The sequence below is a fragment of the Cynocephalus volans genome, chromosome 8, assembly GCF_027409185.1.
Source record: "Cynocephalus volans isolate mCynVol1 chromosome 8, mCynVol1.pri, whole genome shotgun sequence".
NCBI classification, from domain to species: Eukaryota; Metazoa; Chordata; class Mammalia; order Dermoptera; family Cynocephalidae; genus Cynocephalus; species Cynocephalus volans.
Window position 1 is genome coordinate 130,700,016 of NC_084467.1, and position 17,924 is coordinate 130,717,939.

At 35.8% G+C, this 17,924-nt stretch overlaps 1 protein-coding gene across 5 annotated transcripts in view; it reads left to right on the forward strand.

The window, feature by feature from the left end:
- RABGAP1L (RAB GTPase activating protein 1 like) overlaps positions 1-17,924 on the forward strand; it is a 646,375-nt gene that overhangs the window by 18,891 nt on the left and 609,560 nt on the right. For 4 of the 5 annotated variants that reach the window (XM_063104460.1, XM_063104464.1, XM_063104465.1 and 1 more), the window contains exon 2: positions 12,189-12,243. The exons of the other annotated variant lie outside the window; for it this stretch is intronic. In XM_063104460.1, the coding sequence (XP_062960530.1) occupies positions 12,202-12,243 (42 nt within the window). In that variant the 5' untranslated portion in view covers positions 12,189-12,201. The remainder of the gene's footprint in view (positions 1-12,188; positions 12,244-17,924) is intronic. 5 annotated transcript variants of the gene reach the window in all.

Below are 17,924 nucleotides of genomic sequence, written 5' to 3' on the forward strand. Positions count from 1 at the left end.
TTAAATCACATTGGTACCACATGTCATGTGCATATTTTTTTGGTAAAAAATTTAAGTGATACACAAGTATATGTAGTAAAGAGTGAAAGTCCCCTGCATGTAAACCCCCTCCCCCGCTTCTCTTCTCTTTACAGATGTAATTACTGTTAACAGTTGTTGTAGTCCGTTTTGTGGTGCTATAACAGAATTACCTGAGACTGGGTAATTTATAAAGAACAGAGGTTTATTTGGCTTATGATTCTGGGACAGCTGCATCTGACACAGGCCTCAGGCTGTTTCTACTCATGGTGGAAAAGTGGCAGGTGGCTGGCAAGTACAAGCAGATCACATGGCAAGAGGAAGCAAGAGAGAGGAAGCAAGAGAGAGAGAGAGGAGGTGCCAGGGTCCTTTAAACAAAGGTCTCACGGGAACTAATAGAGCAAGAACTTACTCACTACCCCTCCTCCCCCAGGGAGAGCATTAATCCATTCATGAAGGATCCGCCCCCATTACTCAAACAGCTCCCAACACTGCCACATTGGGGATCAAATTTCCAAATGAGTTTTGGAGGGGACAACACATCCAAACTCTATCAACAGTTAATCAGTTAATAATATGTTGGAGCTGAGCGGATTGACCTGAGCTGTTCATAGTAAAAAAGCCTGAAGTCATCTGGCAGCTTTTCTTGCCTAGTACTCTTTCTGGGAATATATGTTTGTATTTGTTAAACTAAATTTCTAACTGAAGTAAAACTTGTGTATTGAAAAGTGCACACATCATAAGTGTACGTACAGCTCAATATATTTTCATAACGTTAACACAACTGTGTAACCAGCACCTAGATGAAGAAATAGAATGTTATTAGCACCATAGAAGCCTCTTTGTATTGCCTTTTAGTCACTATTTCCCCAGGGCTAACTATCCTGACTTTTAGCACTTGTTTTGAACTTTATGTGAATGGAATTATTTGGTATTTACTCTTTTGTGCCTGGCTTCTTTCACTCAACATTGTTTGTGAAATTTATCAATGTTGTTTCACATAGGTATAGTTTCTTAATGCTCATTGCTGTAATGTATTGCATTGTATGAATATACCCATTTTATCCATTCTGTTTGATGATGGACATATGAGTTATTTTTAGTTTGGGGCAATTATGGTTATTGCTGCTATGAATATTCCTGTACATGTCTTTCACTGAATGCATATATGCATTTCTTTTGACTGTACTCATATACCTAGGAATGGAATTATTAGGTCATAGAGCATGTGTATTAGTTATTTATTGCTGCAAAATAAGCTACCCCAAAACTTAGTTACTTAAACCAATGAATATTTATTTTCTCACAGTTTCTTTGGGTTGGGAATCCAGGAATGTCTTTGGTGGGTGTTTCTGGCTCAGGGTTCTCTCGTGGAGTTGCAATGAAGATGTTGGCCAGTGCTGCAGTTATCTGAAAGCTTGACTGGGTTGGAGGATCCACTCCCCAGATAGCTCACTCAGATGACTGGCAAGGAGGCATCAGTTCCTCAACATGAGGGCCTCTCCCTAATGCTGCTTGAGTGAGCTCTTGACATGACAGCTGGCTTTACACTCACCAAGTAATCTAAGAGAGAAAGCAAGGAGGAAGCCATGGTGCCTTTGAAAACCCAGCCTCCAAAGTTATACCATCACTTTCTCCAGATTCTGCTTGTTAGAAGCAAGTCACTAAACCAACCCACACTCAAGGGAGGAACATTACCCTCCACTTTTTGAAGGGAGATGTATCAAAGAATTTGTGGACGACTTTTTAAACCACCAGTGTTTTTAGTAGATACTGTCAAATTAGTTTCTGGAGGGGTTATTTTGATTTGTACTTCTACGGCAGTTTAGGAGAATTCTAACACTTGATATTAAAGTTGTTTGTATGTTAATCATATCCAATCAAAAAAAAAAATGGAAGTTGAGTTTTGGAGTTTAAGATTTTAATTTTTTCCAAGCAATATTTCTTTAAATGTCAGTATCTTCTCAGCATCCTTAAAAATCATACCAGTTAGGAAAGTTAGCTATTTTGCTTACACCAAAGCGCCTTCTGAATGTATATGGCACTCTCAGGAGATGGAGAAACTGAGCTGTATGGAATTGAAGATTTTGCTTTAGGAAACATGATTAGAATTTGGAGGTAAAAGAATATCTGCTTTACAACTGAGTTAACTGGTGTTTATTAAAAAGCTGATTAGAGAGTTGGACTGTATATAGTGTAGCACCAAATGGAGTTATTTTAACCTTATAAAAAGTTATAATAAATCTTAGTATTGATGTATTACTAATATATTTAATGTTATATAAATTACAAATATTTAATATACTATGTACTGTACTAAAAGTATGATATGTACTTAGTATTAGTTACACAGATTTAATATACTAATATGTATTGTACTAAATGTATAATATGTATTAGTAAAAATATTTTCTTTTTCTTTTCTTTTTTTCTTTTAAAGGATTACTTTATTGAGGACCTTAGCCCAGCTGAAATGACAATGGAGTCTTTATTTTCACTTAAATTTAAAATGACCAAAATGAAATCTATCAGTATTTTTCTTATAAATTAAAGCAAAAACAAAACACTCCGAAGCTTGGGAAAGCATTCTCCAGAGGACTTTTAAAATGTCCCAGACAATTTGGAGCTTAGCAAACTGGCCTGAGATGTTTCATATATATTATTAAAACAAAGTCTTCTGGTAGCTGTTCTTACTTAGAATCTTTCTTAATAGAAAAGTTTAGTAAAACTCTGCAATGTTATCTCTTGTACTCTTTTCAGAATTTAGTAGCTCAGATTCCCAGACTAAGACCTACATCTCTTTATTTACTTCATCAATTTGTGGTAGTCAAAGGTAATCAGCTCTTAATTTTGGCATTTGTATGCTGGAAATACCTGCTTTATTTAAGAAGATGCTTGGGCCGGCCCTGTGGCTCACTTAGGAGAGTGCGGGGCTGGTAGCCCGAGGCCATGGGTTTGGATCCCATATAGGGATGGCTGGTGCACTCACTGGCTGAGCGTGGTGCAGACAACACCATGCTGAAGGTTGCATTCCCCTTACTGGTCCAAAAAAAAAAAAAAAGATGCTCAACTTAAGTGGTGTGGGAGGTGATCCCACAGGTCACTCAAGGTGGGTGTGGAGTTGTTGTGGCAATCCTTCCCTGCTCATCTTGTTATTTGTTATATAGGGCAATGATTCTTGACCTCTCTGGGTTCATAGACTCCATTGAAGTGTGTTTCTAGGGATAGGAGGAATCTGGGAGGTATCTGTTAAGGCTTTCTGCCATCTTCTGTTTCTGATGACAGTGTCTGGGAAATGTGGGGTAACTTATAGATGCCCTATAATCTTTTAGATCTAATTTCCAAATCTACTGCTTAGAGACTGTTCAGTAAGTAAATATACCAGTTGAGGTGGAGAAAATTGTATGTACCTTGCCTTGAGAATTACAGGGCTAGGGTACATTGAAAGGCCATTTTTAATTTTATTTCTTTTAGAAGGTTTTACCTATAATTAAAAGGATTTTGTTTTATTTAAAGAAATATAGCATTATTTGTTAAATAATTATTCTTGAAATTTTTTGCCTTTGTTTTAAAATATTAGGTAGTATGTGATAATTGTAACACAGAAGGAGAGCACGAGTAAAAAGTGAAATTCTGCTTTTCCGTATACATCGTTTAATAAATATAAACATTTAAAAAATGAAACAAGCTTATAATGGACTTAGTGTATTTTGGATATCTTTCTGTGACAGTTCTGTGGCAGCATAATACCATGTAATTTACTGAACTGTTTTCTTATTGTTACACATTTACATTGCCTTCTCTCCCTCTCCACCCCACTTTAAAGTCAATGCTAACATGTATGTCCTTGTAATTGTATTTTTCTCTCTCTCTTTCTCTCTCTCTTTTTTTTTTTTTGGTGGCTGGCTGGTACTGGGATCTGAACCCTGTGTTTTTATATATTGGCAAGTATTTCCCTAGGAAAGATTTTTAGAGATGGATCACTGGATCATTGTATATGTTTACTTTAAAATTTGGTTAAAATTAAAAAGAATTCTAATAGTTAAATGTTGACTTCTGGTCCTTTTTGGACAGTAATGCTCAGACTCATTTTGGTAGAGATGAAAAATATTTCATTGAATGATGAAGATGTTTACCGGATAGAATATTGTAGGTAGAAACTCCCAAAGAAATTTTCTGTGTAGCTGAATTTCAGGTAGATGGTGAAGATGCAAGGATAGTTAATCTCACAAAGTAATAGCTAATATTCACTTCTGCATTTTGATTAAAAATTAAATGGAAATAATTTATGAAATGTTTTCTTGAAATGTTTTGTCAAGAAGTTTTGTTATTTCAGACTGCTTCTAGTGAGAAACATAATAATGAATGTCAGTGTTTTGATTTAAAAAATAATGCATGTGGTTAACATTTAAACACTTCTGAATGTCTCCATCTTTTGCACAGATCCCTGTACCCCTTCCACCGTTACCCGTAGAAGAATTCGTCTGCTCATTTATTCAGAGGCTGATTTCCCAATTTGTCATTATCCATGTACTTTTTTTCTCCTCTGTGTTTGACCATTTTATTGTTCAGTTGTACCTCTGCTAGTATGGAGATGAAAAGGGAGGAGAATGTGATGATTTCTGGTAGATGATGGGTTAATTAAAAAAGTTGTTTAAAGTAGGGAATCATGAAAAGGTAACATATATATACTTTAACCATTTTATTTTAACTTGAAATCTATGTGTATATTTATCAAGCTTTTGATGTTGGGCCAGGACCTTCTGGCATTTTATGTCTTGGTCTTTCTTATATCCACCTCACCTATAATGCTTCATTTTAGATTTTTCAATGTATTTAGAATAATAAAACCTTAAATCCTTAAATGTGGTAGAAGACTGTACATTATCTGTCATCTTGCTAAGTTTTTTCGAAATCTACTCTCTCTGGTTTTCTGTGATCAAGTTAAACTGGCTTTTCAATTTCTGAAACTTGCCTCGGGGCCTTTCCACATGCTGTTTCCATAACCTAGAATGATCATTTCTTTAAATCTTTGGCTGGCTCAAATCTTATCAGGTCTTGTCTCAAATGTTCTGTTCTTGGAGAGGCTTCCTAGATATTGGATAATATTCCAGTATAAAGTAGGACAATCCCAGTCCCACCCCAGCCCCACTAGTACTACCCTGTTCTTTTCCATCATTTGACTTGTCACATTTGATCAGTATATATTTGTGGGTTTATTTGTGTTTTCCACAAGTCTGAAAACTCCATGATGGCAAGGGCCATATATGTCTGGGTTACCATAGTATAAGAGCCTGTGCTTGCAGCAGTGTCTGTTATATAATAAGATGCTTAACTATTTGTAGACTTAATCAATCAAATACTTATTAATTGCATACAGTGTGTCAGGTACTGTGGAGGGCAGTAATTAATAAAATGTCACTTAGTCACCTTATTGGTAGCCTGTAGTACATTTTTAAATGGAATGTGTACATCCAAGTATACATTATATTTAATAAAATATGGGACATTTAAAGAATTTTCAGATGCTAATGTTGGAGAGAACATGCAAATTTTATACTAAAGTGGAAGGCTTTTTAAAACATGGGGGGAAGTATTGCTTATCTTTTTAAAAATAGTCATTTGTCCATTTTTCATTGACACTATCTTGAGAATTCTGATGATCTTCTGGGAAGTTTTGAAAAACTAGGAAGGTCATAGGCATTAAAATTTTCCTTGTGACTGTATATAATATAAAGATACTTGCTCTCTGGAGAACCAAATAGGCTTGAAGTATAGAACTAGAACTGGAGCATAGGAAATTAAAGCTAAACTAATATACTGCAATTCTGATTTGTATGTCTTCAGGTCTGTTGCCCTTAGTAAGGTGTGCTAGGTTAAATAGAATGGAAGGCATTGTTTGTAAAGGTATTCCTGGTTAATCAGTTTTGTTTTTGCATGACCAGAAATTCTCTGATTTGACAGGGTATATTTAAATAAAGAACTATATGCAGTGAGTGTTTAGTGTTTGTCTTTATATTAAATCTATGGAATGTGATTTCTTCACTACAGGTGAGGAAATTAGCCTTTCAAATCCCATTAGCTGTAAAGTGGATTTGGATTTGGCATTTGTATGGATTGTCTAATGTAATTCAAATCTTTAAATTCTCTGTGCTGAAATGATCTTACTAGAGAGAAATTATTTTGGTCTTTGCAATGTATAGGGTGCACCCATTCATTCAATAAGTGTTATCAGGTGGTGTGCTGTGTTCCTTATATTTTCCAAAGAGCTGGAATACAAAGATGAATAAAGCATAATTGCTGTTCTAGAGGAAATAATTGTAATTGATGAGATACATATAAATAGTTATGTGATATGTAAAGTGTTGTATAAGCACTGTAGAGGAAGTGATGACTCTCTTTAAGAGAGTTGGGGAAGGTGCTCAAATTTGTTAAACCCAGTTATAAGCAATTGTTGGTGTTTTTAACCTCCTCTTCCCAATTTGTGGAAAATAGGGCTTCTTAAACTACCAACAAAGAACTCCAAAGCAGGGGAGAGTAAGAATACCCTTTGGGAGTTTGGGATATATACCTTAGAACAGCTTGAAAAATTTTTAAATTCTCTATTTTATCTTAAGAATTCATGTTAATTTTACATTTCACTGCATACTGTTCATGTAAATATAGAAATATTTTAATTACTACCCAAAAAAGAAAAACAAAAAAACATTTCCTGCTTGTCTATTAATTTTGGAAAACTGTGGTGAATGAAGAGAGCTGACACTATATACCAGATTTAGCATCCACCTTCTTTTTCTTAGTGTATCCCCAGTATGTTTCAGTTTATACCTGAGGATATATGTTACCTGTTTGAGAAAAAACATACTAGTCAGTCAGATCATGGAACATTGCAGTTCTTTTTCTGTCTCTTATCTGTAGTGTAGCCTTGGGGAAAACTATTTAATTTGAGTCTGCTGCCCTTATAAATTGGACTGATAATGTGTAATCCATACTTTTGTTGGGAGGAGGCCATATAGTAGCTCCTCATTAAATATTGATTGCCAGCTTCATCCTTTCTCTCATGCATTCCTGTTGCTTTCTTTCTCTTTGGCTTTAACCCTTTTCTTATAACTGCTTGGTATGCCTTGATCAGTTTGCTTACTACTCTGCTGGTTTTTATTTGCCAGTGAACAGAGAGCAATGCTAGAAGATGCTTGGGGGCATAACCAGAGAAGTTCCTGAAATAACAGAGACAAGCTGAGTCCAGAGCAGTCAGTATACAGAGAAATGATCAGATTGAGCTCATCAGAGTAACCACAAGTCTAGGAAGTCTCCTACTTTAATAAAGGGAAATATGGGCCAGACTATAAAAGTTGAAATTAGAATGTAGGACTGAGTGCACCGAATAGAGTTCAATTTCTGAGCAGCAATAAAAACAAGTGGTGTTGACTTATTTTTTTTTCAAAGTGGTCGGAGTATTAAACCAAATGGTCTGAAGATTTTATAGGTTGAAGTAAATGTATGTTCAAGAATAGATTATCTCTGAAATGTTATGGGTTTATTTTGTATATAATACCCATCCTCATGATTCTCTTCATGTATTTAGTGTGTTTCATTAACTACACCTGCTTGATCTCAAACCCCATCTGTTTATCTAACTGTACCGCACATGTCAATTGGAGGTTGGAGAGTGTCTAAGTCACTTCTGCACCTCTCCAAGTTCTTAACTAAGAACAGAAACGAGAAGCCAAATGTGGATCGAATAAAGTATGAGCTTCTTTACTGGTAAAAGTGGATTGGAAAACATAGTGAGGATTTCAGTATTGCACGCCTCCTAGCAAGAAGTGAAAGCCCCCACATAGAAATAAGAAAACAGAGAAATAAAGTTTTCTTTTTAGCGCAGTGAGTTATGACACCTGCCATTGCCACAGTCCCTTCAGATGGAAACTTTGGGCAGGAAACTAGGCAGGCATGTTTTAAACCGTTTAACTGGATCCCCCTGTCCCCACCAATAGGCTTGAGGTGGGCACCTGACTAGTGGGCAGTCATCATTGTAGGAGACAGACCACTGCAAAGTGATATTGATTTGGTTGCTTCAAATCTGGGATCTATATTTAATTAACTATGTTAACTAGAACAAATGAAATTTAATCTGTTGAATGTATTCCTTCCTTTGTAAGGTGGGGAGACAATTAGTTTTGTAACTGTGTACATAAACTAAAAGATAACTAAAATGCCCAGTACCGTTTGGTTCATAGTAAGCATTTTTTAATAATAATAAAATAATAAGTGCTATTTGTGGATTATAGTAACTTACTCTCAACAAACTAGACCTTGAATGTTTAAATCTTTAAAAATTACAACTGCTACACTAAACATTTAGTATGTAATAGTTGCTACATTCCTAAATTGTGCTGTTAAAAATAGAAAACATATATCTCCTCAAACTGATATTGCTTCCTTGGCCTATTCATTTCATAAAAGCAAAAGGCTGCAATTGCTTTACTTTGCAAGTGCCCTTACGTTGCTTACTTGACCATTGAACATTACATGGAATGACAGGTATAGGTTTTGATTTTGTTAGAATGAAATCTCAAAATTATCCTCCATATTATTGGGGAAGGGTGTGTATAGGTCAACTGTGTATTAGTGAACACCTGTTTTTCTTTCCTTTTTTTTCCTTAAATGATTTAAAGCTTTATTCACATTTAAAATACCAACACCTGTTTTTCTTAAGTGTCTTAATTGTCATTTGAAACACAAGTTTAAAACTGCATATATTTAAGGTACACAACATAATATTTTGATATGCATATACAGTTAAATGATTACTACAGTGAAATACAAGCTTTAATTTGTTTGAGCCAATGTGTTGATATTGTGGGGAAAAACATTTTATATTTGGGTTTAGCAAAACATGCAAAAAAGCATTGATCTGACTTAAACTTCATATGGGATGCCTTGCACTTAATTATTGTTTGGGAAATATTTGTTGACTGGCTTCTTGCCGTACGCTCAGATTTACTCAGATGCGTTAATGGAGATCCTAAGGTACTTCGTTAAGATTTGAAATGTAGGTAGGGACTGGCCAGTTAGTTCAGTTGTTTAGAGTGCAGCCTTATGACACCAAAGTCATGGTTCGGATCCCCACATGGGCCAGCTGCAAAAAAAAAAAAAAAAAAAAAAAAAAATAGTACGTATAACAGGATAGTCCCTTTATCTATGGAATGAAGAAAGGTTAAACATATGTTTCATTGTACTCAGTCTATTTGCTTAAAGTTGTAAAAGGGGGCTGCGATTTCTGGTACTAATAACATGTAGGGGTATTATGAAAGGCCTATGATATTTAGATATTTGTGCATATTTACTTAAATGACACAAAATTAAGGTGCTGAGAAGGGGGCTTTGACTAGTGGGAGGAAAGTTATTTGCAGGTTTTTTAAAAAAAAAGTGAAGTTCAGATTTAGTTTACTATGGTTTCTGTGTTGTTTATCTTGGAAATTGTTTCCCATTTGTAAAACTTAGTTTAGATATGGTAATTTTGATATAAAATATTTATATTTTTATCTGAATTCCTTTATTCAGAAGCAAGAGAGGATTCCTGCCCCATTTTTTGCCTTTAGGAAAAAAGGACAGCAAATAACATTTAGCTGTGTGGTTAGCCAACCAACCAACAAACAAAAAAGATATCTGGAGAATTTAGGGGGGAAAAGTCTTTGACTTTTCATTTTGTGCTTGGTTGTCGGTTTACCATTGTAAAATTCCCAAGTGTAAGCCTTGGTAATCTAGAAGGAATTGCTTGAAAAAGAGGAGGAAAAAAAAGTGTATAGCACAGATCCTGCCACTTACTAAGCTTGTTAAGTGGTAACGTGTGTGTGTGTGTGTGTGTGTGTGTGTGTGTGTGTGTGTGTGTGTGTGTGTGTGTGTGTGTGTGTGTGTGTGTGTGGAGTGGTTAAGAGTGGTCTCTCTGGTCAGATTGCTTTACTAGCCATGTGACCTTGGACATGTCATTTAGCCTTTATTGTTTCATCATTTATAAAAACAGATAAATATTGGCTCTGCCTCATATTGTGAAGGTTAAATGGAATGTAAAATGCTTAGTATAAGTACTCCATAAATGTTAGATATTATTATTGAATATTTTTTTCTTTCTTTCTTTCTATTTTTTTTTTTGCTTTATGACACTCAGCTATACTTCTTTTTTTGATAGGCATCATTCCATAATGGAAAAAGCAGAATCTTTGGAATCTGGTGGGTTGGTTTTGAGTTTTGCCTCAGCTGTCTGCTATGCTCGTGTTGTGACCTTTGGCAAATTACTTAACAACCATTCTCTTCCTGTTTTCATATCTATAAAATGAGGATAATAACTACTTTGTAGAGTTTTTGGAAGTATTATAAATACGTAGGTACCTGGTAAGTGGTAATTATTACAGGCATGATGTCTCCAATATAGGTCACTGGTATTTTCTTGGGTTGGCAGTATGAACAAGTCGGCTAGATTTTCCTGACATAGATGGCTAGTTGAATTGAGTACTTGCTTTACAATCAAGTCAACTGTGCTTTTTTGTATAAAAATAAACTTTATAACAGCTTAAATATTTTCTTATTTATAAAATTTTCATACGAAATATAAACTAGTATAGAGTATTTTTTGTGTCCTTTTATTTACTTTTGTAGAACAGAATATTATTGTAGGCTTAGGATGTAGAGGTGCTATTGTGACTCCTCTAGATGCCTTTTGCCCTATGTATCCTTGAAAAGAGAAATCCTGCTCATATGGGGTTGTCTCTAGGACTCAGAGGGTTTATAGAGATGTGATGGTCATCTGTCTGAGGTGGACAAGCTAGAACTTGTCTTGCCTAGACAGCACAAAACTCCTAATCGAAAGTGTCAGGTGACACTTTGTCTGCTGTGAACACAGCTGTCAGTGGGATCAGATAGCTTGGTTTCAGCTTAGGTCTGCAAAGGCATGAGCAGTGTTCTCTCCAGAGAGGATCCTGCTGTTAGAATTTACTGAGTACCAGTTACTAATGTAAAAAAAAACAAAAAACAAACAAAAACCCCCCTGCACGATCAACCACTCTAAAACGAAACTGTAGTAGTCTATCACATTTTCTGTTAATGGAGAATGTTAGCAAAGGGTTCCATGTCCATTCAGATATGCATATTATATGTTTATTGGTCATTTGTCTTTACATGTCCTTTATTTTATTTTCTATTGGACTATTCATCATTTATTTTTAGCAGCTTATTATATATTTAGGATAATACCATTTTGTCACATTTTGTCATGTTTCAAACTTTTACCTTGACATTCTTCTCACATTTTCATTTGATATGTAGAAGTCTTAAATTTTTATGGAGTTAAACTATCAGTCTGTTTCTTTATGATTTCTTCCTTTGCGTTTTGCTTAGTTCTTCCTCATGCTAGTGTTAGAAATAGTTATCTTTTTTCTCCTAGTCATTTTACAAAGAACCAAAATCTTTTTGAAATTTGTTTGGAGTATGGTTCCAGGTAGGATCAATTTTAATTTTTTTCCCCCAGTAGTCAGTTGTCCCATTACCTTTTATTGAATACTCCCTTCTTCCACTAATGTTTTGAATAAATTTGTCTGTCTTAGTCCTTAGTGCTGTTATAACAAGATACCTGAGACTAGGTAATTTATAAGCAATAGATATTTATTTTTCACAATTCTGGAGACTGGGAAGTCCAAGATCAGTGTGCTGGCAGGATTGGTGTCTAGTGAGGGCTTCTGTCTGCTTCCAAGATGGTGTCTTGTTGCTCCATCCCACATGGTGGAAGGGATGGAAGGGGAAGAGAGCACTCTCTTTAACTTTGATCCTTTTATAAGGGTGCTAATCTCATTCGAGGGCTCTGCCAAATCACCTTCAAAAGGCCACATTTCTTAAATACTGTTGCATTGGAGATTAAGTTCAACATGAATTTTGGTGGGGACATCATCATTTAAACCATAGCACTGGTCTTTCACCAGTGCTTTGGAACATGCTGCCTTTGCCTTATACCAAATTCTTGCATATATGGTAGGCTCTGGAATTCTCTATTGCTTCTTTGATTTGCCTGTGATTTCTTATGTCAGTATTATACAGTTTCAGCTAATCTGTCTTTACTCTCTGGTAATATACCTTCCCCCCAAATTTTCTTGATTATTTCTTCTCATATTTTCTTCCAGATGTTGATACTACATGGTGATTGTAAATAGAGCTGCAGTGAACATGGGAGTGCAGGTATCCCTTCAACATGGTGATTTCCATTCCTTTGGGTATATACCCAGTAGTGGGATTCCTGGATCATATAGCTCTACCTGTATTTGTTTGAGAAACCTCCATACTGTTTCCATAATGGCCAATTTACATAATTTACATAATGCCAATTTACAGTCCCACCAACAGTGTGGAAGAGTTCCCCTTTCCCCCGCATCCTTGCCAACATTTGTTATTCTAGGTCTTTTTAATAACGGGCAGTCTAACTGGGGTGAGATGATATCTCAGTATGGTTTTGATTTACATTTCCCTGATGATTAGTGATGCAGAGCATTTTTTCATGTACCGGTTGCCCATTTGTGTATCTTCCTTTGAAAAATGTCTATTCATCTCCTTTGCCCGTTTTTTAATTGTTTTTTTTTTTTTTTTTACTGTATAGTTGTTAGAGTTCCTTATATATTCTGGATATTAATCCCTTGTCAGATGTAAAATTTGGAAATATTTTCTTGCATTCTGTAGGTTGTCTTTCTGCTCTGTTGATTATTTCCTGTGCTGTGCAGAAGCTTTGTAGTTTGATATAATCCCATTTGCTTATATTTTCTTTTGTTGCTTGTGCTTTTGGGGTCTTATTCATAAAGTTTTTGTCCAGTCCTACTTCCTGGAGTGTTTCACCTATGTTTTCTTTTAGTAATTTTATGGTTTTGTATCTTGTATTTAAGTCTTTAATCCATTTTGTGTTGATTTTGGTATGATGAGGGGTACATGTACAGTTTCATTCTTCTGTATATGGATGTCCAATTTTCCCAGCACCATTTACTAAGAGGCAGTCTTTTCTCCAATGTGTGTTCTTGTTGCCTTTGTCAAAGATCAGTTGGCTATAAGTATGTGGGTGGATTCCTGGGTTTTCTGTTGTGTTCCATTGATCCAAGTGTCTGTTTTTTTGGCAGAACCATGCTGTTTTGGTTACAATAGCTGTGTAATATAATTTGAGGTCAGGAAGTGTTATGCCCCTGGCTTTATTTTTTTTGCTCAGGATTGCTTTGGCTATTTGGGGTCTTTTGTTGTGTCATAATGTTGGGAATGCTTTTTTTATTTCTGTGAAGAATGTCATTGGTATTTTGATGGGGATTTTATTGAATTTATAGATTGCTTTGGGTAGTATGGATATTTTCACAATGTTAATTCTTCCATTCCAAGAACATGGTGTGTCTTTCCACTTTTTTTTGTGCCCTCTTTAGTTTCTTCCAATGGTGTTTTGTAGTTCTCATTGTAGAAATCTTTCACCTCCTTGGTTAAGTTGATTCCTAGGTATTCTATTTTTTTGTGACCGTTGTAAATGGTCTTGCTTTCTTGATTTCTTTTTCTGCTAGTTCGTTGTTGGAGGATAAAAACACTACTGATTTTTGAGTGTTGCTTTTGTATCCTGCAACATTACTGAAATTGTTAATCAGCTCTAAGAGTTTTTTTGTAGAATCTGTAGGTTTTTCTATGTGTAAGATCATGTCACCTGCAAACAGGAAAAGTTTGACTTTGTCCTTTCCAGTCTGGTTGCTCTTTATTTCTTTCTCTTGCTTTATTGCTCTGGCTAGTACTTCTATATTCTACGTTAAATAGAAGTGGTGAGAGTGGGCATCCTTATCTTGTTCCTGTTCTTAAGGGAAAAACTTTCAGCTTTTCCTCATTCAGGATGTCATATATGGCTTTTATTGTGTTGATAATTTCCTTCTATACCTAATTTGCTGGGAGTCTTTATCATGAATCTGTGTTGAATTTTGTGAATGCTTTTTCTTCACCTATTGAGATAATCATTTGGTTTTTTCCTTGATTTTGTTGATGTGGTATGTCACATTTATTGACTTGTGTAGTTGAGCCATCCTTGCATCCCCAGGATGAAGCCCATTTGATGATGGTGTATAATTTTATGTATATGTTGCTGTATTCTGATTGCTGATATTTTGTTGAGATTTTTGCATCCATATTCATCAAGGATATTGGCTTGTAATTTTCTTTTTTTGTTGTGTCTTTGTCTGGTTTTGTTATCAGGGTGATGCTGGCCTCATAGAATGAGTTTGGGAGAATGGCTTCTGTTTCAAGTTTTTGGAGTAGCTTATAGGGAATTGTTATTTATTCCTCTAAAAGTTTGATAGAATTCAGCTGTAAACCCATCTGGTCCTGGGGTTTTCTTTGTTGAAGGACTGCTGATTACTGGTTCAATCTCATTGCTTGTTATTGCTCTGTTCAGGTTTTCTGTGTCATCTTGGTTCAATCTAGGTAGTTTGTATGTGGTTCAATCTAGGTAGTTTGTATGTGTCCAGAAATTTATCCTTTTCCTCCAGGTTTTCATATTTGTTGGCATACAGTTGTTTATAATCTCTACCACATTTCTGTGGTATCAGTTGTAATGTCTCCCTTTTCATTTCTGATTTTTGTTATTTGGGTCTTCTCTCTTCCTTGTTTTTTTGTTATCCTAACTAATGGATTGTCTATTTTGTTTATATTCTTGAAAAAACAACTTTTTGTTTCGTTGATCTTTTGTATATTTTTTTAGATCTCTATTTCATTTTCTCCTCTGATCTTAATTATTTCTTTCTGTCTACTACTTGTAAGATTGGATTATTGTTGTTTTTCTAGTTCTTTGAGGTGTAGCATCAGGTTGTTTATTCGAAGCTTTTCTGTTCTTTTGATGTAAGTGTTTATTGCAATAAACTTTTCTGTTAGTGCTGCTTTTGCAGTATCCCACAGGTTTTGGTATGATGTATCTTTATTTTCATTAGTCTCAAGAAGTTTTTTGATTTCCTGTTTAATTTCTTCTTGGACTCATAGGTCATTCAGGAACCTATTGTTTAGTTTCCATGCACTTGTATGGTTTCCAGAGATTCACTTGTTATTGATTTCTAGTTTTAATCCATTGTGGTCTGAAAAGATCCTTGGAATGAGTTCAGTTTTTAAAATTTGCTGAGACTTGATTTGTGACCTAACGTGGTCTGTCCTGGAGAATATTCCATGTGCTGATGAGAAGAATGTGTATTCTATAGTTGTTGGATGTAATGTTCTATACATATCTGCTAGGTCCAACTGATCTAAGGTGTAGTTTAAATCCTATGTTTCTTTGTTAATTTGTTGCCTGAAAGATCTGTCCAGTGCTGAGAGAGGGGTGTTCAGTTCTCCCACTATTACCATATTGGGGTCTATCTCTTTTTTTGCATCTAAAAGTGTTTGCTTTATATATCCAGGTGCTTCAGTGTTGGGTGCATGCATATTTATGATTATTATGTCTTCTAACTAGATAGATCCCTTTATCATTATATAATAGCCTTCTTTGTCTCTTTTTATGGTTTTTGGTGTAAAGTCTATTTTATCTGATATAAGAATAGCTACTTCTGCTTGTTTTTGGTGTCTGTTTCATGGTATATGTTTTTCTATCCCTTCACTTTTAGTCTGCGTGTATCTTTAGAGGTGAGGTGAATCTCTTGAAGATAGCGTATAGTTGGGTCTAGCTTTTTAATCCAGTCAGTCACATGGTGTCTTTTGAATGGGAGGTTTAATCCATTTACATTTAGGTTTTTTGTTGACAGGTATTGCTTTACAATCCTGACGTTTTATTGCTTTTTGTTTTGGTTTATTTAAATATCCTTTGTTCCTTTATTCCCCTTTTATTTTTCATCTTCAATGTTAGTTGGATTTTTGAGGTGGCATGATTTAGCATCTTCCTCTTTCTCGTTTTCATTTTTGTTTCAATGTTAGGTTTTGCTCGCTCTTGTGTATCTGTGGTAGTGATTATCATTTTTCACTTTCCAGATACAGGACTGCTTTGAGAATTTCTTGTAATGCTGGTTGTGTGGTGGTGAACTCCCACAATTTTTGTTTGTGTAGAAAATACACTATTTCTCCCTCATATCTGAAGGATAACCTTGGTGGGTATAGTATTCTTGGTTGGCAATTTTTTTTTCCTTTAGTATTTTGAATATATCATCCCATTTTCTTCTGGCCTATAAGTTGAGAAGTCTGCTGTTAGTCTGATGGGGGCTCCCTTATAGGTGACTTGCCGCTTTTTTCTTTCTTTTAGAATTCTCTCTTTGTTTCTGAGCTTTGCCAATTTGACTATACTGTGTCTTGGAGAGGATCTTTTTGGATTGAATCTGTTTGGGGATCTTTGGGTTTCCTGGATCTTAATGTCTGGGTCTCTTCCTATACCTGGAATGTTTTCTGTTATTATTTCCTTGAACAGGTTTTCCATGCCTTTTCATTCTCCTCCCCTTCTGGAATACCCATGATTTGGATGTTTGTGCACTTGAGGTTGTCTGCTAGCTCTCTTAGATTTTCTTCACTTTTAAAAATTCTTTTTTTTTTTTTTTTTTTGTCTGTTTGGATTATTTCAAAGAGACCATCTTTGACATCTGAAATTCTTTTTTCTGCTTGCTCTAGCCTGCTGCTCAAGCTCTCTGTTGTGTTTTTTATTTCATTGAGTGAATCCTTCAGTTCTAGGAGTTCTGCGACATTCTTTTTTAAGGTATTAATCTCCTTGTCAATTTCCTCCTTGTAGCCTGGATATTTTTACTTGTTTCATTGTGTTCTTTAATTGAGTCTTCTCTTATCTCTTTGTGTTGTCTTAAGATCATTGCTTGGAATTCCTTTTCAGACATTTCAATGTTTTCCTGCCCTGTGGTGTCTGATACTTCAGAATTACTGAATTTCTTTGGTGGTGTCATATTTTCTTGTGTATTTGTAGTTCTAGTATTTTTTCTTTGATGTTTGGTCATCTGGTAGAGTACTTGTTTCTTGTATTACTTTGGAGTGGGCTATAAGGAGAAAGACTTCCTCTACTTGTAGGCTCTGCTGGTGACTCTTGTATCATTCCATTCGAGTGTGTGATTGGCTGCTTGTAGGGTGGTCCTGGCTGCTACTGTGGTGGTGAGCCATCCTTGCAGTGGTAGCAGGTGTGGCAGTGGCTGTGGTAGACCACCTTGGATCCTGATCAGGCAGTGGGTCAGGCAGGTCTGGGTCTGTGGTGGCGGTGCGCAGGACAGTGCTCTCCTTGGCTCCTGGTTGGGCAGTGAGCTTCAGTTTGGGCCTGGGGTGGCCATGTGCCAGACAGCGCTCACCTTGGTTCCTGGTTAGTTGGTGGATGGGCCTTTCTGGGGCTCGGGTGTGGGCCTGGGGCCAATAGTTAGGCTTTAATGGCCTCTCTTGTCAATATCTCAAATGGCTTGAACTCTTGTAAGTAGGTTTAGTTCCAAACTGATGTACTGCCCCTTCTTACCCATAATGGTCAGTGGAAAATGTTTTTAGATCCCTCTTGCTGAAAGAATCCCCCAAGGCTCCACTCAATATACTTTGGAAAACCACAGAATTTGTTTCCTTCTTAATTTTACTCATTCACAAATAACCCCTTTCATTGCTACACTACTTGATTACCTATTTCCTAAACATAGCACTTATACCTGATCTCTCGCTTTTAAAAAATCTGTTGTGGTCTGTGTTATATTATGTAGGTATTCTTGGAGTTCTGGGCATGTGGCTTGCACCTTTCCTGGAGAGCAGAGAACTCCATTTTATATGAATATGCTTTGGGAGTCTACTATGGTCCCTGTCACAGAGGGTATACCTAATAATTATTGGTTGAATAAGTGTTGTATAAATTAAATTGGATAAGAAGATTCTATAGCATAAGTCCTCCAGGATGGGTATATTTAAAGTGGTTGGGT